The sequence below is a fragment of the Dipodomys spectabilis genome, unplaced genomic scaffold, assembly GCF_019054845.1.
Source record: "Dipodomys spectabilis isolate Male_0828 unplaced genomic scaffold, ASM1905484v1 ptg000145l, whole genome shotgun sequence".
Lineage (NCBI taxonomy): Eukaryota > Metazoa > Chordata > Mammalia > Rodentia > Heteromyidae > Dipodomys > Dipodomys spectabilis.
The window spans coordinates 6855715-6879888 of NW_024870822.1; the positions used below are offsets into that span (position 1 = coordinate 6855715).

General features: G+C 51.5%; 1 protein-coding gene across 7 annotated transcripts in view; it reads left to right on the forward strand.

Annotated features, from left to right (window-relative positions):
- The first annotated feature begins 3976 nt into the window (after positions 1-3976).
- The window catches only part of Pax6 (paired box 6), a 29565-nt gene continuing 9367 nt past the window's right edge, over positions 3977-24174 (forward strand). The window contains exons 1-5 of one of the 7 annotated variants that reach the window (XM_042691458.1): positions 15725-15779; positions 19384-19514; positions 20318-20359; positions 20454-20669; positions 21400-21565. In XM_042691458.1, coding sequence (XP_042547392.1) covers positions 15770-15779; positions 19384-19514; positions 20318-20359; positions 20454-20669; positions 21400-21565 — 565 coding nt within the window. In that variant the 5' untranslated portion in view covers positions 15725-15769. Of the gene's footprint in view, positions 4100-15724; positions 15780-19383; positions 19515-20317; positions 20360-20453; positions 20670-21399; positions 21566-24174 lie in introns of those variants that run through there. The other 6 variants (XM_042691460.1, XM_042691462.1, XM_042691459.1 and 3 more) reach the window with 6 other exon arrangements.

Here is a 24174-nt window from a genome sequence, read left to right on the forward strand (position 1 = left end):
TTATTAAAGAGTTTCAGAGATGCTGTTTTATGAGCATTTGTGTGCAAATGAAGGCTCGCCTTATTTTGCTAAAGTAGAAGCAGACTTAATGATGAGAGATCTTTCCGCTCATTGCCCATTCAAATACAATTGTAGATCGAAGCCGGCCTTGTCACGTTGAGAAAAAGTGAATTTCTAACATCCAGGACGTGCCTGTCTACTTTCAGTGAATTGCATCCAATCACCCCCAGGGAATTCAGCTAATGTCTCCATCTCTACCAAGACAAGGGAGAGAAAGAAATCAAACATGGTGCCGCAAACTGACTTAATATGAAAATGTTTAAAAGGACGAGACAGCAGAGTTTTCTTGACTTGATTGTAGCAAGAGATTTTCTAGGTAGGAAAAAAAAAAGCTGGAAGGATTGGAGATTTTCTTAAAGGTTCCAGAAAACTTTTCATGGTGTGGTGGAGCAAACCGAAGAGAAGAGAGGAAGTAAGGCATTTCTTTGTATGAGAGCAGGAAAATAATTGATAGCAGAGATACCACAGGATCACATATAAGCATGCTATTAAGCTGTCATTTAGACAAGCGTGAAGATATGGCAAATATTATCTTTGCTAACTATTCTCCTTTTTGATGCCTGAACTCACAAAATATCCCTCCCGTTTTGATTTAAAATAAAGATCTTGTTAAAACAAGTTTGCTATTTAAGAGGGAGGAAGTGGAGGAGAAGGACAGAAGAGCAGGAACCACAAATGTACTCAGTTCATTTCATTCCTTAGATGGTCTTAGCATTACTGGCTGTGACTGTCTGCGAGGATCTGCAAGTATATACTGTGCTTTTATTCCGATTTTGTAGAGACTTTTTCCTCTCTCCTCCTGTTAATTTTAATAAGGGAACCTTCATTAAACTCCTTTATCAATTAGCATTCACCCAGGAATACTCTTCTTTAATTAAAAAAAAGTTATCAGGATGAAATTGGAAAATATAAGTGGAAACATTCATTTCCACCTCTCAATTTTGGGGAGACTCCGTATTCATTCTCCATGAAAAGACAAATACTGAATCAATTCCCATCCACTCAGTATCCAGTTCCAGTGAGAGAGACTATCAATCTGGAAGGTGATTTATTTGCATAAAGTAGTAGAAATTAGAGAGTCAAGAAACTTGGAGGAGGAGGGGCTAGGAGCATACATACTTTTTGTACAGAAACATGAAGTCTTGTGCTATAGTGCAAGCCCAGGACCAAACTCTCTTCTCCCCCCATCTTGACTCCCCCTCCCTGCCCCACACACACTCTAGACTTTCAGCCAATTCCTCCATTCCAATCTTCCTATTCCAGAGCCTCCCTATTCACTCACCCTCATGTACTTGCTTCCCGCCCCTCCCAAATGCAGTGGTAGTCTGGGCTTCCAAGTAGTTTAGGACCAGAGTTGGCCCAGGAGCTTCTGGTAGCTGGGCAGCTGTCTGAACTAGCTCAAGGCTGCTGTGGAAATCAAAGCGTGGAACTGCCCTGAATGTCAGAGAATTGCAGTCTGGGTTAGTCAGGGTTCTGGAGAAGCCTGGAAGAAAAGGAATTTATCCCCATTTACAGCCTGCCTGGGGTAACACTCCCATTTGGAGCACTAGAGGAGTCCACTAAGCTCGGGGCTATCTGCGGTGCCCTGGGGACGAACACCCCCCCACCCCTCCCTAGATGTGAACCATCACACGGCCTAGAAAGGTAGATCTTGAAGGCTAGGCACCGCACAGGGCTAAGGGAGATTCCCCCAAGATTAGCTTCAGAGACAGAAAGGAGTCCCCAGCCCACAGGTTCTGGCTTGGTTCCGGGGGTCATCAGCTATCTGAAGAATCAGGCTTAGACTGAAGCTAAACCTATACCAGTCAAGGTGACTGACGATCCCAGCACCAACTCCCCCCCCCCTTTCTTTGCCCGGGGCAATTGGAGAGAGGCTCTGGCGTTGGCCCGGAGCTTGGAAGGTCTGAGGTCTGCCCTCGCCTCTACCACTGGCTCTCCAGAGGGGCCCAAGTGTGCCCTTTATTGACAGGCAGATAAGCAGGCGGAGGCCGTGTCGTTTCCAGTGTTGTTCTTGAGTACTCTGCTGTGTTGCAGGGATCCCGCGCACTCTTAATGGCCTGAACTCCAAACAAGCCCAGAGCAGCCCTCTCAGCAGCCTCCGGTTTGGAACTGGGTGAAGATGGCAAGAGAAACTGCAGGAAAGGATCATCCAGGCCCAGGCCCTTGGGATCCCCCAACTCACCCACCTATACACCTTAGATGGATGATGGAGTAGAGAAACCATCAGGACATTTGACACCAGGGCTGAACCAGGTCCTGGAACGAAACTAAGGGCTTACCAAAAATCTAGGTCAAGGGAGATGGTTGGTTACAGTGAAGAAACCCTAGCAAGTGTGTGAGTGCCACTTCCCCAGCCAAGCAGAGCTTGAGGCAACTGGACCCCAAAAGGGTCCATGCTAGAGTCCAGAGTAGAAGCTTTGACCTGACAAGACTAGAGAGTTGGGCTTGCTGGAGCAAAGTATGGAGAAGGTTTGTGAAAAAGAAGACAACTCCCCTCCCCCCCACCCATTCCTCTAATTGCCTCCCTTTCTTCTCCTCCCTACTCCAACCCACCCCAACCTCCTGGATCAATCCACTGAACCAGATTAATAAAATATCAAGTTCAGCTGCCAGCTGGCCAGGTCAACAGAGGCAGGCAGACGGGCTGCCTGGAGCCCACCTCCAGCAGGTTGTATAGTCCCACACCTGTCACAGTGGGCTGGAGGTGGAGGGGGAACCTCTCCATTTTGCACCTTGACATCATCTTTCACTTTCCCCACCTGACCAAGGTGTGCAGGCTCTGGCCCTGGTGGTCTCCAGCGCCCCAACCATACCTTGACAGCCACAGACCCATCTAGAGCCATCCAGACTTCCATTTCCCTAAAGATAATTCCCTGTTCCTCCCTCTCCCTTCCACTACCCCCTCAAGCACTCTCTGTCCTTCCAGGCCTGAACTCAAGTCACTTCCTAAGTCTAGCAGAAAAGACTGGCAGTTCAGAAGCCCCTCTCCCTGGGGAAAGGTGACAAAACAGGTATGAGTATCCACTTCAAGATGGGAGGCCACCCTGCTCCTGACCTCTTCCCACGCTCAGCCTTTTACTCTGCCACCGGGAGAAGAAATCTTGACTTTAGAATCTGAGATTTTTCTCATTTTTCTTCTTGAGGCCACAAAGTCAATAGTTAAACCCCAAGTCAAGGATACATATAATGAAATGACCTACACTGGCCTTTCAGTCCATGAGATGAAGGAAGGCAGATCCCAAGTGGGGCTTCCCTCACCAAACAAAAACAGACACAGCAACAACAAACCCACACAGTAGGCCCAGGTTTGGCCTGCTTTGGGGAAGGGACTGCTCATCCTCTTCCCAGGTCTTGCTTGTGCCCAGCTGGTTACTTAGGCTCGCGAGGGGCCACGAGTCCAGGTTCTCCTTTGCACCTGGAGCTCCTCCAGAAATCGGGTGCTGCCCCGGGCCCTTCACAAACCTCAGTGAGGTATATGGGTCCCTCTCAAGAGAATCCAAGAGGAGATAAGGTGGTCCAACCGTGAGATCGGCGTGCGGGATGGTGAGAAAGAGCACACTCCACCGAACGGAACTCGTTGGGGGTGGGGAGGGCGGAGGGGTGGTGTTGGGGTGTTGGAGGTGGTCATTCTACTCCCTCAAAGAGGACGGGACAGGCCAGCGCAGGGTTGGGCTGGTGCAGACACCAGCCAGGATCCAGGGAAAGCCAGAGTTCGGGTGTGGAGCGGGTCGGAGGCTGGGCGGGGAGAGGCAGGCTCGCGCTGGACGGGAAAGCTCGCCTGCACCGCGCAGCGCCCAATTCTGGCCGCCGTGACGTCACGCGGGCCGGGCAGCCAATGAGGACGGCGCTGGCGTGGATATTAAGGAAAGTTAGCGCCTGCCTGAGCACCCTCTTTTCTTATCTTTGACATTTAAACTCTGGGGCAGGTCCACGCATAGAACGCAGCTGTCAGATCTGCCACTTCCCCTGCCGAGCAGCGGTGAGAAGTGTGGGAACCGGCGCCGCCAGGCTCACCTGCCACCCCGCCCTCCGCTCCCAGGTAACCGCCCAGGCTCGGGGGGCGCCCTCCACCCCGACCCGTCTCGCAGCCCCGAGGCGCCTCTCCGTGGCCCGCGACCCACGTTCCCCAAATCCAAGTCCTCTCCAAGTGACCCCCTTGGGCTTACTAGACAGTTGCTTTGAGAAGAAATCCTATCCCCCCCCCAAATAGTAGTAATGATAATAATAATAGTAATAATAATAATCGAAGGGAGTTACCGACGGCGGGTGAGGAAGGGGGAAGAGGAGGGCTTGTCTGCGCCGAGCATGCATGCTTCTCTGCAAAAGTAGCAAAATGTTGTAGTCCCAAGAGCGGACTCCAGTCTGGCCTGGAGCTGAGGGTGGGGGTGGGGGTGTCTGCTGCTGCTATCTACACAAGTCGCTTGCGATCCTGAGACTTTGCAAGAGGAAGGGATGCAGGTTGCTGCACCCAGAACTTCTCCCCACCCCCCTCCTACCCCGCGTTGCAATTTACGACTTCCACGCGTGGGGAAGTGCACCCCTTAGCCGCGCCACGAGCTCATGGTCACACTCCCGCCGGAGGGAGGGCAAGGTGCGGCAAAAGTTGCTCGCAGTTGCAACGTGGAGGTGGGTGGTTGGACCTTCACAAAGTCTTAAAAGAGATGAGATTCGTTGCCCCAAAAGGAGCTGAGGACGAAAGAATGCGGTGGCCCTGAGCTAGGCAGCACGCAGAGCCCCCAGCATGAGATTTGAGCTTCGCTTCGAAAGACCTAATAATTAGCGATTCTCACTGAGCTAGAATGTGGGCTCGGGTTACTGCGGGAGGGCTACAGCGGGGCAGCGCTTTCTCCCTCGCCGGGAAGTGTGTGGGCGCTAGTGGAGTCCGGCCACTGAGTGAGTGCGCTAGGAGAGCGGCGCCCAGCCACCGTCTCGTTCTGGAATGTCCGGATCTGGGTGCTGGAAGCTTTCCCAAATAGATCAAGTAAGAGACGACCCCAAACTTAAACTAACTTGTGGTTCCGCAGGGCTATCAAGTTCCGGGATTCCAGCTCTGAGCTACTAGAGAGACGCCCAGGCCAGCTTAGGCCCGGCACCAGAGCACCCCGCCTGGCAGGTTGGGAGATCTATTACCCGCTCACCTTCCCCAACTCCCATTCACGATCCTGGTGTCTTTTTTCTTGCCCTTCTCTGGAGGCACTTTGGGAGAAGGCTTGGACCTCAGGTACCTGTGACAAGGGATTGAGACACACACATTCCCCCCCCCCCTTCGCCCCAACCCCGGCTGGTTCACCCTACCTAGAAGCCAGGCAAACGGGCGAAGGGACTGCCCGACCAGCCATGCACCTTACCTGAGCAGAGTTCCTCTCCTCTGTAGGTTCCTTTTCCCCGGGAGCTGGGGTGGTGAGCAGGTTGCCCGTTTCGCAGTGGGAAGTAGACCTTCCCCAGTCATAAATCAACCCCAGCCATCCTCGGGCCTCCTCCCTCATTAGAGATGTTTATTGGAGATTGTGTTTATTCGGCTGTCACAGCGAGAAAATTCGGTGACATAATTACTTCTGACCAGATTCCTCATCCCAGCATCGGGGGCGATCCGAGGACTTCCTCAGTTGCCTTCCCGCTCCTGTCCCCTCCTTGATCAGAGGGTACGTGTGGGTTGGCCAGTCTGGTCTCACCCCCCCCCCCATCTTCTCATATAATTTGCATTATTGGAGGAATTATTATTCAAATTTTCACTGAGCCCAGAATTTTACTTATTCACTTAAGAATTTGAAAAGAAAACTGAAGGAAACCCAAGCCCCTCCAACCAAGGGGAGGAGGCAGCTCCGGAAAGGTGGAAGGAGACTTCTTGTGAACTTTCCTGCCCACCCTGGTAGGTGGTCAGATTCCACTAGCACCTGGGGAATGGGAAACTGAGGTGGACGCCGATCTTAGGCGTATTTGTTGCTTCACTTTGCATTCTTTTTCTTCTTGGGAAGGACTCGAGAAACTTAAGCGTTCTTAAATTTTCCAGGACCAAACTCGGTTGAAGTGATCCACAATTCTCTCTACACTTCTGGGGTTTGTGGGTTATCTCTCCCTAGCTTCTCTCCCCACTCCCCCCCCCCCAAACACACCCCAAGCAGGTTTGTAAAACACCATCTGTGAGGCTGGGTTAGGAAATGATGAAAAGCCCTGAATTGTTCTCTAATTGAAAATACATTTTTTTGAAGAGCGTGCGCTGACAAAATATCTAGGATCCCAGCTTTGATCCCTTGCTGCCGCCTCTGTTCTCCAGTCGCTAATAAAACTCACATTGAGCCCCTTAGTGCCTTGATTAACAGGCAGATTAACTCTTACTAGGGTTGGGAACAGCTTGTCCCAATCAATGTCATTTTAAAAGCCTGTCAGGATGCGCTTAGCTGCGGTTCTCTGGCTGCTGGAGCAAGCCAGCCATGACATTTGCTCTCTCCTGCTCCCTAGTCCCAAAGCCCCCAATTCTTAGCTCCTGGGACCCAGAAAACTGCAAGACTTAGTCCCCGGCCTTTAGGACAGGTTGCTGTTTATAGAGAGAGGATCACTAGGGAGAATGGACTGAGGTGGCACCGGCTAACTTTTCTTTTTGAGGGGATAGAGCTTAACAGGGGAAGGGGAGATGAAGGATCGTCCCTCCCACGGTAAAGAAATGGAAAGCAAACTTTCGTAGGACCTCTATTTGTAAGAATCCAAAGCTATGAGCGCATTTCAAGAGTCCTACACATCAAGAACTTTAAACCCGGCTCTTATCTAGATAACAGCATAGAAGGCAAATCTTGAAGCTTTGACCCGAGCCCGCTGCAAGAAATCTCTTCAATGAAAAACCCAGCAATATATGCTGTTTTGTTTTAAGCATGGAGGGGGTGCAGTGGGTAAGGAAAGGGGGAGAGAAAAGAGAATCTTGCTGCCTAGTAGGAATGGAAGGGAAACAACCCCACAGAGCGTTCTGACACAGTAACTATTTGGAAAGAGACAGGGAAGGCGAGGGGCGCCGTGGCTTCCTCCAGCCAAGCGTAGCTACAGCTTGGAGGCGCTGCTAGGCGGGCTCTGGGCTTTGCTCCGCTTCCCTTTACACTCCGGGCTTGGCGAGGCTTGGGGAGGGGGGGTGATCAGGAACTTTGCAGGTTGCGGAAGATAGGAAAAGACGGGGAGGCCCCCAGTTCCGGGGAGGCACCCGGAACTAGGCAACCGGGGCGTGGGAGGCCTTTGCCTTCGTATTTCTTGGACACATTTATCAGCTGTGCAATCCAGGGAACCCACTTTCCCAGGGCCTGCGGAGAGAGAGGTTTGGGACTCTACGTAGTGATGAGGAAGTCTGTGGAGACTTTTTGTTTTTTCTCCCAAGAAGTTGAGTCCCAGCGCGCCACGAACGCGCCTCTGCTGGGCCCGGGGAAGAGTCGAAGTTCGGAGGTTTGCGAACAACTGGCAAAGGAACCTGGGTTCGGGAGCTAGGTGCCAAAGACACTTTCCCAGAGCTGGATACTTTTATTTTTGCCTCGCTGGAGGCTGCCCTGGGGATGAAGACCTGATGGGGCAGACTCGGGCGAAAGCTAAGGATGAGAGGGCCGGGGGGACCCGCTGCGTGATCTCACCCCGATGCCTGGATACCGGCCAGGGGGGTTCTGAGCCCTACCTGGCGGACCGCGATCTCCCAAGCGTGACTCCCGCGGCACCTACTGCCTCCGGGAACGGCCCAGAGCTCCCCGCTCTCGGATGAGAGGTCCTTGTCCGGCGCCAGGGGGCAGAGAAGGGTGGACAGAGTGGATGGAAATCCAGAGTGGAGAAAAAGAAAAAAAAAACCGAAGGCATGATCTCCCCGCCCCCCCCCCCATACACCCCTGCCTTGAAGGGCAGCAGGTGGGCCTCGGTGGTGTTGGAAGCCGTAATTAAAATGGCGACTTTCCAATGGTCTCGATTTGGGGGGACACCCCTGGTCATGGTGCCCAGCACTGTATCCCAATCCCGTTTTCTCCAGGCCATAGTAGCCTCCACTGTAGGTACTTGGCCAAATCGATGGGTCGCCTGGTCTCCTTGAATCCAGCCCAGAGAGAGCAAGGAAATCTTGCTCTTACCACTTTCTCTTTAAACTTTTAAAACCCTGCCTCCTTCAGGGCTGAGCTCATCCCCTCCCCCCCCCTCCCAAATATTGACACGTTGGAAGCAGCCAAGTCCCTTTTGTTTCTTCTTATTTGTGCCTAGGAGTTTCCAAGAATCCTTCTCTGAGCCCTTATCTCCACCCCCCCTCCCATGAGGTCAGTGGCCTTTTCTCCCAGCTCCTGGTCTCCTTTGGATTTTGTTGTTGTTGTTGTTTGCTGGTTAAAACTTTTCTACGAGGTGAGATGGGAGTGGGGGGTTGTGGTGGGAGAAGGAGGTGATTCTAAGGGCCAGTGCCCTGGGGGGAAATAGCAACAAGATTATGGCAGCTTCTTTCTTAGGCAAAGCTTAAGAAGGTGCTAATCCACTCGGTTGCTAATTGAGAGGTTGTAAAAATGATATTTGCCTCCAGTTCGGACGGAGTTACTGCATCCTTTTCCTCCCCTCTCCATTCTTGCCTATGCGTCTTAAATGCTCCCTTGAAAAAGTATAAAGAGAAAAAGAGAACGTAGATCCTGACTGGCCTGGGACCTGGACCCCCCCGACGCCACACTTCTGGGGATCCTCCGAAATTCTCGGTCCTACGAAATCTCGCCTAGGAGGCCGCGGACCTGGGCATCGGCTCCACCTCCTTCGCCTCTGGCCCGGATTTCCTCCCCGCTCCTCGCGAGTGCTCTTGGGCAGCGAGAAGGGACAAAGCGGGCTACCCTTCTCAGGCTGAGGACGTAAGCAAAACCTTATTCTGGCTCGGTGGCCATTGCTCCCAGGAAACTATGCCCGGACTCATCCGTAGCTGCTTTTCTCGGTCCAGTAGTGGGCACCGGGCGGTGAGACCTGCACCAGGCCGGGAGGCCCGAGATAGCCTGCTGCGTTGTCACCATCCCGGCTCCGCAGGGGCTTCCGAGGTGCGGCCTGGCAGGCCAGTTGGGGATCGCAGACTATTGATGCACTCTGACTTTCAACACTTTTCCTAAGTCTGGAGGAGTCGAGTGTCTCAGGCTGGGGGCTTCATTTTCGACCTCTCAGTCTCAGCTTTTTCCACCTCCATTCACCTTTTGCCTGATTTTTTTTTTTTGAGGGAGGGAAGGTGTCCCATACCCCAGGGCCAATTTCTTTCCCCGGATCCAAGGCCTACACGCTCCCAGAGAGAGCCCCGGACAGCTCCGAACAGACCACTGGCTCCTCTGTCACCTAAACTGCGAGCTCAGAGGGAGCCTTTGGAGTGTACTGAGGTGTATCGTAATCGTCCAGGATTCAACAAATGGACTTCTGGTGTGTGGTCAGAAGAGAAAGGCCACTTACTTACTTTCCTGCTCGCTTTTTCTGGCAACTGCCGAAGGAGATCCGCCTCCGTGAACAAGGCTGACCCAGGAGAGGGAGTCGTGGACCCTTACGCACCCACACACAGATAGCCGGTGACACACCGAGACACACGCTGACAGACGATGAACGCCGCCCGGGACACGCACAAGCAGAATCTATCTCTCTCAGCATTGATCACCCCCCTTCTTCCCCCCCCCAATTCTTCCCGCACTCCCCCCTCCTCTCATCTTCCCCTCACTTCCCCTCCTCTCTGGCGCCTGCAAAAGCAGCCTCACTTAGTCAACAAATGGCACGTGGGAGAAGTTGGTGAGTGTTTGGTGAGGACTCTTCAGGGCTTTTCACAAGAATCCTCTGTACACAAAGTAAGTGGTGTGTTTACTCGGGCCTCTCCAGCCCGGGCCGCGCCTCCGCTCCGCTGCGCACCGCGGCTTCCGAAAGGAGAAAGAGACAGAAAGAAAAGGCTAGAGGAGCAGGAGTGTGGTGGGGGAAACGGGCAGGCCCGGGAGGCCAGGGCTGCGGAGGCTGCCGATCTCTCCGGGTTCACGGCTTGGAGGCCTCTTTTCTGCCCCGGCGTTGCTACGCCAACCACCACTACGGGGAGGCTATCAGAACCCAGCAAAGATCCGGCCCCTTTTCTCTTCTTCCTCTCTAGAGGCCAGGTGGCTAGAGCGCAGCCACCGTCGTGTTCGGCAACCTGGGTCCCGGGCGAGGACGGGGGGTAGGAAGGGCGTGGGGAGGGGGGGTGGATGAGGGAGGGGCGTCCGGCCTCGGTACACACTGGGGGTGGATGGCCAGAAAGGAGAGCCGAAACTTGCTACCTCCGTGGTCTGGGAGTCCCGCACCCCAGCTTGAGGAGGTGACCGCCGGGAGCGCGACTACCCAGCCCAGAGGTCTCCACTTGACCCATCAAGTTCGTCGCCTCAAGGCTGGGGCCGTGCCGGCTCCCGGTGCGCGCGGGGAACGGGGGAGCAGTCGCTGAGCGCCAGAGCGCCCCCCGGGAGCGGGGGGCCCAGCGCCGGAGAGAGGAGCCCGGGACCCACCCGCGGAGCCGAAAACAAGTGTATTCATATTCAAACAAACGGACCAATTGCACCAGGCAGGGAGAGGGAGCATCCAATCGGCTGGCGCGAGGCCCCGGCGCTGCTTTGCATAAAGCAATATTTTGTGTGGGAGCGAGCGGTGCATTTGCATGTTGCGGAGTGATTAGTGGGTTTGAAAAGCGAACCGTGGCTCGGCCTCATTTCCCGCTCTGGTTCAGGCGCAGGAGGAAGTGTTTTGCTGGAGGATGATGACAGAGGTCAGGCTTCGCTAATGGGCCAGTGAGGAGCGGTGGAGGCGAGGCCGGGCGCCGGCACACACACATTAACACACTTGAGCCATCACCAATCAGCATAGGTGTGCTGGCTGCAGCCACTTCCCTCACCCACACTCTTTATCTCTCACTCTCCAGCCGCTGACAGCCCATTTTATTGTCAATCTCTGTCTCCTTCCCAGGGATCTGAGAATTGCTCTCACACACCAACCCTGCAGCGTCTGTGGAGAAAACTCTTACGAGCAACTCTTTTAAAACACCATCCTTTCAAACGGTTGTGGGTCTTTAAGCAACAACAACAGAAAAACCAAACCAAACCAAACCAAAACACCAAAAAAAAAAAAAAGATCAAAAACCCAACCAAACAAAACTCTTGACAGGAGCTCTGACCACGAGAGAGGATGCCTCAGAAAGGTGAGTGCGCTGCTTTCTTCTCGCTTTATGATGATTGTTTCTTGTAATCTTCAGGCAGGTCTCCCTCTCCCTCCCCCCTTCTCCTCCTTCCTCCCCTCTCGCTGGTCCCCTCCCCCCACGGCGACGCCTGGAGAGTTGGGCAGAAGTTTCCACGCAGGATCCCAAACTTTCTACTTCCAGCGAAAGCCCGCGTCGGAAGGGCGACGGCCCCGGGAGCGGTGGCGGGCACCGACCCCGAGGGCGGCCGGCGATGCACCAGCGCGGGTGGATCTCGCAGCAGCCACCACCGGGGTTCCAAGCGAAGCTGTAGCTTCCCTTCCCGGCCCGGGTGTCGCCAAAGACTCCAGGCCTTCGAGGGAGATCGAAGAGACTCTTCCATGGAGCCCCAAGGCCTGGGGACGGCGGCTGAGACCTGCTGCCGCCGCGGCTTTGTGCAGCCCGGGCCCAGCCAGCGCGCAGAGAGCCGGCGCGGCGCGGAAGCGCGCCGGGGGGGAGTCAGCTGGTCCCGCCGCCGCCCGCCGGCCGGTCCTCCGGCTTTGTGCGGCGCTGGACCCTGGCGCGGAAAAGCACTGGGCATCACCGTCGCCCCCGGCGCGATCGGACTCAGTCGGCGAGGCAGCCACAAGCTGGAGGCGGAGAGAAACCACAAGCGAGCTCGAGCCGGTAAAGAAGCCAGCAGGCCAAGGCGGTGGGACGCACGCTCCGAGAGAGCTCGGAGCCCAGCAAACGGGAGGACTGTCAGCTTCCACCGAGCCCCCCGGGCTCCCGCGTCCGGCTCAACTTGAGAGCGAAGCTCGCGCTGGCAAACTCTCTGATCCCTTCCCCCCCCCCCCCCCCGCGCCCCTCCACCTTCTTCCCCTCTCGGAGAAAGTTGAGGTGCTCCTCATCACTGGTCCCTAGAGCTCAGTGGGTGTTCGGTCTTGTCCTGTTCGATCCAAGTCGCCTCGTAGTGCTGCCATTTCAACAAGTTTCCAACTGGAAAGGTGGCCTCTTTCTTTTCTGTTCTTTTCTTTTCCTTTCTCTCTCTTTCTTTCTTTCTCGCTCTTTTCTTCCTTCCTTCCCTCTTTCCTCCCTTTTTCCTTCTTTCTTTTTCTTTCCTTCTTTTGTACTCTGAATCCCCTCATTTTTTTCTTTTGTGTTGCCTTAAAAATATAAGAAAGCATTGGCTTTCCCTCTCATCTAATCAAATCCTCTCCCAACTAATTAGTCTGAGTAATTTGAGAGTTTGGGGATTCTAAGACCCCCGGAGGAAAAGTGTCTTTTCAAAGTTCATAAAGTTGTTGCCTTCTTTCCTGGTGCAGATTTTTCTCAGTCTCCCTGTGCTGCCATAATAGCCCTGAATTTTAGCAAGTGTAATTGGGGGAAGTGGAGTTGAATTTCAAGTGGAAATGCTTTCTTTTTCAAGTGCGAAAACCTAGCCCTTCAGTCATCATGGTTTCTGGAAAGTTTAAAAACAAAGTGATTGTGGTTTTCTTTTCTTTCTTTTTCTCTCTTGCTTTCCCAAGCTCTCTAAGCCATTTTGGATGTTTAGTTTGAACTTGAGAAGGCTTGAAGAGGGGGAAAAAACAGCAGAAAATGAAATGAAAAGCAAAGTACTTGGAAGCTGGCAAGTGAACCAAGGAGAAATAATAGTTGCTGCCACTGACATTACTTTTTTTTTTTTTTTTTTTTGGTAATACCCGGTGACCTTTGCATATGTCTGAAGGCAATTTGATTAGTTGTTATCTTATTTGGCCCTAGAGAATAAAAGTTTGTCATCCTAATTGCTAATTACTGGGGGAAGGGGTTAGAGTCCCGAAAATGAGTTTTCCCCTTCATCCCAGCTAAGGAGTCTGGTGGGTTGGTGTGGATTTTGAGAATTAAGGCATTAAAACAAACAGCAGCATTTAAAGCTCAAAGTTGTATTAGGGACAGGGAGTGGGGTCATAGCCCAGCGGCCTTTTGTGGAGTATGCTGGTGGAGTTTGAGATTTGTGAAGACTTCCATCTGAATGTGGGTCTTTGGCCTTACCAAAGCCATACAAAGCCCCAGATTGGGTTAGGAGGCTTGGGCTTGGGCTGGGGGTCTGGCGGCACTAAGAACACGACTGGACTGCTTCCGGTGTTAGTGTGCCTTGCTTCCCAAGTTACTTTTGCATTAAGTGTGAACTATTACTTAAGTAATTAGATAGCTTCTTAGCCAAGTTGTGGGGGGGGGGGGGGCGCGGGGAGACGGGAATGGAGGAGAACCGGAACTTGAAATGCTATCACCTTCCCAGCTGCTTCGAAAATTAATCAGTGAGGCTGTTCAAGGATCAGCTAGGAAGAAGGAGAAGGAGAAGGAGAAGGAGAAGGAGAAGGAGAAGAAGAAGAAGAAGAAGAAGAAGAAGAAGAAGAAGAAGAAGAAGAAGAAGAAGAAGAAGAAGAAGAAGAAGAAGAAGAAACTAGCTAAGGATGAGGGCAAGCAATTGTGATGGTGTAGGGGGTGGGTTTAAAGAGAGAAGTTCAGAAAGTTTTACCCCTCCAATTGGAATTCACTTCCCTCTGTCCCCATCTTCTACCTTTTGCTACGTGCACTTAGGGAAAAGTACATTCTAGCCAGAGTTGGGGTTTATGTCTGGTGTTGGCAGGGCTGTAGATTCTAGGACTGAGATGGAGGGAGGCTCTTTAGAGAGTGAAACCCCATAGGGTTTTAGAGGTTACATTTTGTTGTGGCCACTGTTTGCTATGGCACAATCAGATGCTGAGAAAAAAGTCTTCTTAGTAGCTTCAGTTTTATGAATTTAAGCTGTCTCCCAGTTAGTTAAAAAATTGGACCAGAACAGGCCTTGGAGAGGAAAAGGTACTTCTTGAAATTCTTGACTCATAAGCAGGCAAAATTAATAAGCATTACAAGCAAAATGGATAAAAGAATGCTTTTAAAAATAGATGATGCTGTCAGTATTTCATTATTTTAGCTCTTTATTTTTTCTTCCTTTTTTTTTTTTTGGTCGAACCTCCTGAATGCACTCTTTATTGTAACTCTCCCTTCCCAATTGAGCTCCCCACGGTGCCCTTGTATCTTTTTACAGCCCCTAACAACTCACACCAGTAACACAATTACCTCCAGAAATTTATAACAAGAAATTACTTTTCTATTTTCTCCATCCTCCCCCAAGAACCTTCTTTAGGGAAAGATAGGGAGGGGGTGGTAGTGAGAGAGCCTTCAGGGACCTGCGCTGGGTCAGGACTTCTGAAGTGAGAAGAATCCCTCCCTCCTTTCCCTTTGTGAGTTGGTGAGTTGTTGGTACATTTGGTTGGAAGCTGTGTTGCTGGTTAGGGAGTCTGGGTTTTGCTCTTTGGATTGGGGAAAGCCGGAGAATAGAAGCCATTGTTCACCGCCTGTAGGCTTTGTCGACCATGCTCACCCCCTCCTGTTCGTACTTTTTAAAGCACTGAGGCGAGGTAGGCAGCGTGTGTCACAGTACAGTAAAAAGAAGGGAGATCTAAACACCAAAAGAGAACTTAATCACAATAAATAGAGTTTGGGGAAGAAAGTTGGGCTCACCACTTGTAAAGTCTCAGAAGGGCTGGGAGTGAGGTGGAGAGGGAGGTATGACTGGGAAGGAAAATCTGGGGACCTTGGGACAACTGAGGGGGTGAAATTCTTTACAGAAAGAGGGAATGTGCACCAGCAGCTCTCTCAGATGGCTCTAACCTGTGCCCCCCCCCCCCCAGGAACTACCAAGTTCTTAGAGGTTTCCTCTTTACCTCTAAAGTTTAGGTATTATGCCCTCCCCGCTCGCCCAGTTTTTAGCTCCATTCCTTATCCCACTGTTTCCCTGACCTACCCCTTCCTCTCTTCCTGGTTCTTGATATTTTTGCAAAATGGAACCACAGCTGATCAGATTCTCTAATTCTCTCAACCAGGCCAAAGCAACCTTTTCTAAACAGTGAGATTGATGGCTAGGGGAGAGGGTGCTGGGATTCATGGCAGAGAGATTGAGCCCTAACCCATCTACCTGTGCTTCCAAATCAGTTTGACATCTCTCTCTCTCTCTCTCTCTCTCTTTCTCTCTCTGTTTTGTCTTAGGGGGAAGACTTTAACTAGGGCTGTGCAGATGTGTGAGGCCTTTTATAAGAGTGGACAGACATCCAAGATTTCAGGCAAGTTCTGCGATGCTTCTCTGGGCTTTAAAACCTGGAAGAATTGAAACAAACCATTCCAGAATATTTTCTCATCATAGTACAGATGGGGGGGGGGGGGAATCAAAATCGGGTCATCGTTTCTTCTGATTAAAAGATTAACTACTAAAGGATTTTTTTTGGGGGGGGGGACTGGGAATCTTGGAGCATTTTTATTTGAAAGGCTGAAGGGTAGATTTTGGTATGCACTGGAGAGCAGGATCTTGTTGACCCTGTGGTGGCCCCAAGTGGTAGAATAGATCAGTTTCTTGAAAGAGGAAGACTTTCCCCGTCTTGGCCCCAGGCTGTTGGGTGGGAATCAAGTCTACCTGGTGATTAACTTTTATTTTCTTGCTAACAGAGCCCCAAATTCGAGCCTCCTGGGATCCTGAAGCCCCCCGCCAGCGTCAGTATGCAGAACAGTAAGTGCCTCGGTCTTTTGCGGACTTCGGGGCTGGAGGCGCGGGAACCAGCCTTGGTCAGGGGAGGGCTCAGAGGCTCAGGGCAACTGGAGCTGGTCTGGCCACCTGGCGGGAGGGGGAAAAAAAGCCCTGGATCGGCCGTAGTGTCTTCACCCCTCAGCGCCAAGTAGCCCGCCAGGGGAGGACATTTGCTTTGCTTTTCTTGATTCTGGAAACTCAAGGGCTGCGCCCAACAGAAACAGCCTAAGTTTTCCGTGCTGCGGTAGAGAAACCCCATCCCCACCCCCCCAAATCCTGTAACTCACACCCCCTCCCCGCCCCTGCCCGGGCTCTGACCCCAGAGAGAAGGGCTGGGCTGAGTTAGGGCGGGGCGAAGGCTTCTGGTTGTGCTGGGAGAAGGAGGCCCCTTTGGATTTAACCAAGACTGAATGTCTCCACAGACAAGGCCAGGTGGGGGGCTTCCCTCCGCTAGTCACCCTCAGCTCCTCCCCTCCCCATTTCAGCTAGAGGCCTTGCAGGAAAGCCTCACCCCAGGCCTGAGGCAGGGTGGGGCTGGTAAACAGCACTGCGGGAATTGTTACCGGTGTAAGGCTGAGAGCAGGGTTTAGTAGACATGGAAAAAGCATGGAGGCTGTGTCAAGAATTGGAAATACCCTTCCCTGCTTGGATCCTGGTGATCCCAGGCCCACGGGTGCCTTTGATATTCCAGTGTCTGTCTGCTTTCCTTTGCTTGGGCCGTTTTGGGTACCACCTGCCTGACTTCAGTCAGTAGGTGCTGGTGCATGGCAGGGTTAGGCCTAGAGCCTCAGGCCTGATGGCAGCCTGAAGGCCCAGTAAAACTAGGCTGGGTTCAGGTTTGGAGTCTGTACCCGGGCTTAGGCTTCACTTGAAGTGTGCGAAGGCCTAGGTCTTCTGGTGACCCATCTTTAAGAGAGTCCCCATCAGTTCTGGTGGAGCTGGCTGTCTCCTACTGCTACAGGAGTTGGTAGACACAAAGGTAAGGGAAGGGCACAGAGGTAGAGCCTTGAGGCACGTTTTTACAGAACCTTGCAAAGCCCAGGGCTTGGCCAGGATCCCCCTACCCTCCATCATGTGGCAAATGCTTTTGCCTACCCTACCAGGTGACTAGATCCCCACCCCTACCCCCAACTCAGACTTCCTTAGAAGCAGGCTAGGTGGGTCCAGGCTCTCAGTCCCGAGCATTTACCACTGAGGTCTGGCTGGCAGGCCCAGAGGGCCACGGGGTCGCGGGCCAGCCTGCAGGGCTTTGTGCCGTTCATTCCCCGGGTGTGCAGGAGGAGCGGAGCATCCAAATTGACACCATATGTTTTCCTATTAGATGCTTCGCGGTTGAATTCTAGGCGCATAATCATCGCCACTGGGCGAGAGCGCCAGCCGTCCCTAGGGAAGGGACACAATGATTGAGGCTTAACCTGGGAGGGAGACTTGAGAGCCGGGCTTCCTCCCTGCCATTTCGATGCTGGCAGAGACTGTCTGGTTCTTGGTGTCTCCTGGGCCAACACCCGCCAGCCATAGTGGCTGCTGTGGTGGTCACGTTATTTTTGCAATAGATGGGGAAGGAGGAAAGTCTAAGATGAGGTGGCCTTGCATGCCTCCACTGGCTTTCGGCTTTCGGCTTTTTCTGGAGGCTGGAATTGCACCGGCTTATGCACGGAGTTTGGAAAGTCCTCTCCATTTCTGTGGGCCAGCCCTTCTTTTTTCTGGAAGGCTTCTGTGCCCAGAGGTGGGGCTTTGTAGCTGAAGCAATTATAGGAGAATTGGGAGACCAAGGAAGGCGATGAAGGGAATTCAGGAGAAACCCGAAGCACAGCATAGGCCTTGCTCTGTAGGCAAAGCGCTGTCCTCGATGTGTCCTGGCTTGTGCTTGCCCTGGCTGGAGCCTAGATCCCCAAAGGCCTGTCACTTCTCATCCAGTTGAAGTTCTGGGTCCCCCTCCCTGAGTGAGCCCCCCCCCCAGCCCTAAGCCTTGGGCTACCCTGAAAACGCGGTTCCCCTCGAAGGGGAAACGAGTGCAGTTCAATCTTGTCTGAGTGATCTACAAATAGGGACGGAAAGGGTCGTTTTATCACGGTCCCGTTTGTCGTGACGATGCAATTTCCCGGAGCGGAGCACTGTCACAAAGTGACAAGGCTGCCACAAGCGCCCCGACTGATCTTTTCAATTAGCCTTCCATGCATGATCCGGAGCGACTTCCGCCTATTTCCAGAAATTAAGCTCAAACTTGACGTGCAGCTAGTTTTATTTTAAAGACAAATGTCAGAGAGGCTCATCATATTTTCCCCCCTCTTCTATATTTGGAGCTTATTTATTGCTAAGAAGCTCAGGCTCCTGGAGTCAATTTATCAGGAGGCTCCAAGGAGAAGAGAGGAGAAGAGAGAAGAGAGAAGAGACGAGCAGGAAGCCACATCTTCTCCTGGGAGGGCTGCTTGCTAGAGTCGGGGCTGCAGGTTGGAGAATTTTTGAGGAAGTGGAAATGTATTTGTGTGTCTGTGGTTTCTCTGGAGGGGGTAATTTAGAAGTGTTTTCTAAGACCAGACAATGGGGTGAGGTTGTGGGATACAGGATACAGAAGAAGGGATGTAGACACTATGATAGATTGTTTTTTTCTTTTCTGTCTTTTAAAAAAAAATTGCTAGTATTTGTGTCCTTGGCTGAGGGAGGGCGAGAGTTCGGCTTCTAAAGTAAAGCAAGTGTGTTGGTGTTGGGTGAGAAAACTCCTCGCTCTCAGTTCTACTTGCGGGGCTGGAGCACTGTTCAGCTGGGTGCGGGTTCTGAACCTAAGTGCTTGAAAGTGGTGGCACAAAAACCCAGCGAAGGGTTCACTAGCTACAGATTTGTTGCTTTGGCTCTTCTCTACTCTTTTCCTTTCTCTTCTATTGAAATAAATAAATAATAATAATAATAATGCTAGCAGTCCACAAAGCCCCTGTGCTGTGGGGGTGCCTTTGCTGGAGTTTTGATCATGATGCAAATGTTTCTGGATGTTAATGTCCAACAGAGCTGTGCGGGGCTGTGGGATTTGCTTTCACGGTTCCTACGCCACAGAGGCTGGAGTGGGGTGCTATAGAATCTGGGTTTGAAAAGATATATAGAAGGATTCTTGAGAAGAAAATTGTAGAGCCAGTTTGTTTGCACCTTGTGAGTTTCAAGGCAGCTGGATCACTTATGAAGGAGTGGGCTGGAAACATTGCTGGTTTGTTGGTTGTCCTGGGTCTGACATTGGAGTTTCAGCAATCCAGGGTGCAGAGAACAGAATGTATGTGAGGCCCGGCTGCCCAGTGCTCTGCTGGGCTAGTGCTCCTATTGTCATGGGTGTTTTGAGCAATACCAAGGACCTGATTGCTGAGGTTGGCACAGGTTGGCAGGGAGCTAAGGATGCATTGTGGTTCTCTCTCTCTCTCTCTCTCTCCTTTTTCTTTTTCTTCTTCTTCCACCTCCTCTTTCTTGCTCCTCCTCCTCCTCCTCCTCTTCTTCTCCTCCTCCTCCTCCTCTTCCTCCTCTCCACTCTTCCTCCTCTTCTTCCTTTTCCCTTTGATCTGCTGTCCTCTCCTCTTCTCTCTTCCTCTTTTCCTCCTTTCCTCAGGTCACAGCGGAGTGAATCAGCTCGGTGGTGTATTTGTCAACGGGAGGCCACTGCCGGACTCCACCCGGCAGAAGATCGTAGAGCTAGCTCACAGCGGGGCCCGGCCGTGCGACATTTCCCGAATTCTGCAGGTGATCCTCCCGGCGCGCCGCCCCATCCGCCGCCCCCCTGCGGCCCTCCACTCTCAGCGCTCTCTCTTCATTTCTTACTGTAAACTTCGCTAATTATGGACCCCCCCACCTTTACCTATTGGGCCCAGTTCCCATCCCCATTCCCCTGCCTTCCCGCTTTCCCCCCTTCCACCATCCTTCCCTACCTCTTGCAAGCAACCTGAGTCAGTTACATAAGATAATTCATCTGCTTAAGGGGAAAAAATGTGTGTGAAGATTTTTTTAAACCTTTCTCTTTTCATTTGATAAAGGCATACATTTATTGTAGTAACAGTTTATGAACTGTAAGGAGCTGAGTTATATAAACTGGCCTAATTTAATTCTCCTCTTCCCATCCCCCCTGGCTCACCTTAGATTTTGATAGATTTGTTTGCATTCTTCATGCATACAAAGCATATATATTGATTTGAAAAAGCAAATGCTGTCTGCCCCTTTCTAATTCACATTTAATCATTTGGGCATACTTGTAAGGGAAAAGAAAATGCAAAAATTCAGTTAACTTTTCTCCTTTGTTCTTTAAGACATGATGCCACTTTAAGCAAATCAGCACACTAAACAAAAATTAACTTGACTTCGTTTTGATGCATCTTCAGGCATTGTTTAGGAAAACAGTTTTTAAATTTTTAAAAATTATTTTTTTAGTTCAAAAATGTTTGAAAGTATCATCATATTTGTAGTTTTTAGGGCTACAAATGTAATTTTAAGAAAAAAAAGCTCTCTACAGTAAGTTCTCATACCATTGAAGGTATATTTTTGTGTTATAGACCCATGCAGATGCAAAAGTCCAAGTGCTGGACAATCAAAACGTAAGCTTGTCATTGTTTAATGCATACTTAAACAATTTTATTTTTGTCTTGAAATCATTAATAATGTGGTTTTCTGTCCACTTCCCCTATGCAGGTGTCCAACGGATGTGTGAGTAAAATTCTGGGCAGGTATTACGAGACTGGCTCCATCAGACCCAGGGCAATCGGTGGTAGTAAACCGAGAGTAGCGACTCCAGAAGTTGTAAGCAAAATAGCCCAGTATAAGCGGGAGTGCCCGTCCATCTTTGCTTGGGAAATCCGAGACAGATTATTGTCCGAGGGGGTCTGTACCAACGATAACATACCAAGTGTAAGTTCACTGAGAACATTTGCCTTCACTGCACTAAGATCCACATTGCTGTCTTCCTCTCCTTTTTGCCACCTCTTTCTTTACTGCTCTTCACTCTCTCAGTGTCTCTTCATTATTGTCCCTTCCCTGATTCGCAAGTGTCCCCTGTACCTGCCAGATATTGAGAGCAATGCCCTGACGTTTTGTCTGAGATATAGGAATCAAGTGTAGAAAGTTATTCTTTTCATTTGCATGCTTCAAACCAAAGGGCAGAGGCTGGGGAAATACACTTGAATCAAGAAGGAAAATAAAAATGAAAACTGGTTCTTATTCCCTACAAATGCATCTGCCTGAGTTCTTCAGGCATCTTACACCTAGTTCTGCTCTAATAGAAAACCATCAAATAGTATGAGAGCAATTTCTAGGCTAAGTCTAACTCTTTGATCAGGAAGGTTTTAAACAAAGAAAACAATCCCCTGCATTAGGTCACCAAAGACACCTAGAGAAAATGAAGTACCTGCCAGTTTCCTACCCAACTCAGTCTCCATGCCCAAAAAGATGGTCATCATTCTTTTCATGAAGTAACTTCAAACTCACTCACTGGGGGGAGAGGGGAGTCTGGGAGCTTTGTAATGTGTTGAGAGTCATTCTTTCAAGTGTTGGGTGAGCTGAGATGGGGGACATAAAATGGTTGGAGTGAGTGTATCTTCAGGACACGCTACCATTTGGCTTGATTTGGTTTGCTTTGCAGGTGTCATCAATAAACAGAGTTCTTCGCAACCTGGCTAGCGAAAAGCAACAGATGGGCGCAGACGGCATGTATGATAAGCTAAGGATGTTGAATGGACAGACCGGAAGCTGGGGCACCCGCCCTGGTTGGTATCCCGGGACTTCGGTGCCAGGGCAACCTCCACAAGGTAATCTACGCAAGCTATCCTTCCCTCTGTCCATGGACATCCTCTCCTGCTCCAACCTTTTCCTCTTCCAGGCTTCGGTACCTGGAGAATGTAGTAAGGGGACTGCGCCAGAAAGCCTAGGTCACCGTGACTTGCATTGTATGTAGGTGGTATTTGTTAAACCATCTTGTTGACCTTAGGGGTGTGTGTGTGTGTGTGTGTGTGTGTGTGTGTGTGTGTGTGTGTGTGTGCGCACTCATGGGTAGGAGTATGTGTAAGAGCAAAGCACTGTGGTGGCCCCATTCAAATATGACATTACAATGCACGGAGAGCCCCCTTGCTGTAGAAATGTGACAAGTTAACACACTGACAGGCTGCGAGGTAAACATGATTGTATCATTTTGCCTTTTGCCGTAATTGACAAATTATGTGATTATGAGTAGGGCGCAGAGGAAAGCCTGAGCATGGGAAGTGGTGCTTTCCCAACTAAAGCACCCAGGTCAACATCTCACGTCTCTCTCCCCCCTCCCCTCCGGTTAAGCCCCCAGTTCTCACTCTCTGTGGGTGGTGACTAGTCAGAAGAGGTGGGGTAGGTGAGGAGGCTACTAACTAGACTAGGAGGTGCGCTGTGGGCTCGGGGCTGGGCGCAGAGGTGGGGTCTGTGGGAAGGGGTGGAGGGAAAGGAGCGGGTGGGGCTCGGTTAGCAATCTCCGCCCCCTCCCCCCACAAGTAGCTTGGTCAAGAATAGGAAACAGTTTACTAGGAAGATTAATCGGTATTTGTTGTCCTCGTGACAAGGAGATAATATGCGGGATAATGGGACGTGGCGTCTCACTCCTGGGAGCACTACAGAGCCTGGGGACCCGGGCCGAGGCTCCAGGGCGGGGGTGGCACGTAGGGACCGCGATGACCGTGTGGCTGCCCGGGGCTTGCCCGCTAGTCCCCACGTTGGGGACCTCAGGTCGGTTCCGCGTGCCCCGCGCCTCCACGGAGCCAGGCTAGAGAAGGGAAAAATCGGTAACAGTATGCGAAATATCTGGTACAAAGGATGCTTCTGTCACTCGCAAGAATTTGTTATGGGAACAATCCTGTCGCTCTGTAATTGCTCATTAGAGAACGTTTTGTTTCTCATTAAGGCGACATGAATAAGCGTCTAGTTGAAGGAGACAGCTGTAGAAATGTTCCACAAGAGACCTCTGGACACGATTCGGCACCAATTGCCAATTAGACATGTCAGTTTTAAGAGCAGAAAACAATATAGGACGGACACTGGGAAGATAGGGAGCAAAGCGCTCGGTCCTTGTTTCCCAGCGCGGCCGCTTGGCCGCTGGAAGGCCTCCTGTTGGGCCAGGGGCTCCACTTCTCTGCATCACCCTTTCCACCGCTTGCGGGGCTTCGAACCCACCACCCCTGCGAGTGCATCACTGAGCTCACACTTTCCCGGACCTGCGAGTGATCTGCCCAGTTGTAGACAACCGAGATCAGTGATTTGAAACAGTAGGATCCCCACGGTCACACTGGACACACCCCAGTGATCGCTTGAACTTCACACTCCACACGTCCATTCCCCCTGCCGATCTCACCCCTGCAGTCTCCCTCCAAAGATTTCTTGGGAAAGGGCTCCAGACCAGGCCTGGAAGAGTGGAGTTTACAGCCTCCACCCACAAGGCTTCTAGAAGCCAGGGCTCATTGCTGGGGGGAAAGGAGCCCAGGAGATGGATACTCTCTTTTTGCTACCTGGCTCCAGAACAGAAGCGCCACCAGGGCCTGGTGAGGGCAGATTTTCATCCAGGCAAGTTGGTTGGTGGGCCAGTAGCCTGGTGGTGACATTTGGGGCGGGAGGTGGCGCTAATCCTGGAGTTCTTCAGTTCTACAAGCTTAGGTACTAGAGAACATTGGGACATCACCTGTCCAGAGGACTCAGGCCTCCAGGATTGCCCCCCCCCCCCACCCTGTCCCACGGCCACAGCCCCTGCTGCGGTGGGAAAGGCGCATGGTGGTCCCAAGCGAGCTTAGCCCAGTGGCCGAGAAGGTTTCCCCTTCTTTCCTGGCCCCCTTTCCCGACCCGGGAGAAAGCTCCTCTTACGTGTTAAAGGGTCCATTACTCCAAAAGCATAAGGCAAGGTTAGGTCTTAGAGGGAGACAAATACGGTTTCCATCTGATCCACGCTAATCGTGAGGTGGGCTGACAACCAGAGACAACTCTATCCAGCCCCGAATTCTCCAGTGATTTGGTGGGTTTTTTTTGGGGGGGGGGGAGATCACGGAGACACTTTCTCTTATCTCCTCCTCCCTTCCCACCCCCACCCCCCTCCATAATACCCCGGCCCTCTATAGGATTTAGTCAGTCTTCTCTTTCAACAGATGCTACAATGTTTTGATCTGAGCTCCAAAGCTGAAAAGGTGCCGCAACCGGGTTGCTATCTTTTCTTGCTTGTTTTCCGCCTCACTGATTTAGACACTAAGAAACTAAGGAATGATTTTATTTCCCAGAGTCTCTCCCCCACCCTCTCCTCCTTCCAAGAAACAAATCCTATCCCCAGCGTCAGATGTTCCTGGGGCTGGGATAATGGAGAGGATTTCTCTCGCCTTCTCACGGATTAGGCTGGAAGGTGGACGGCGCCCATTGA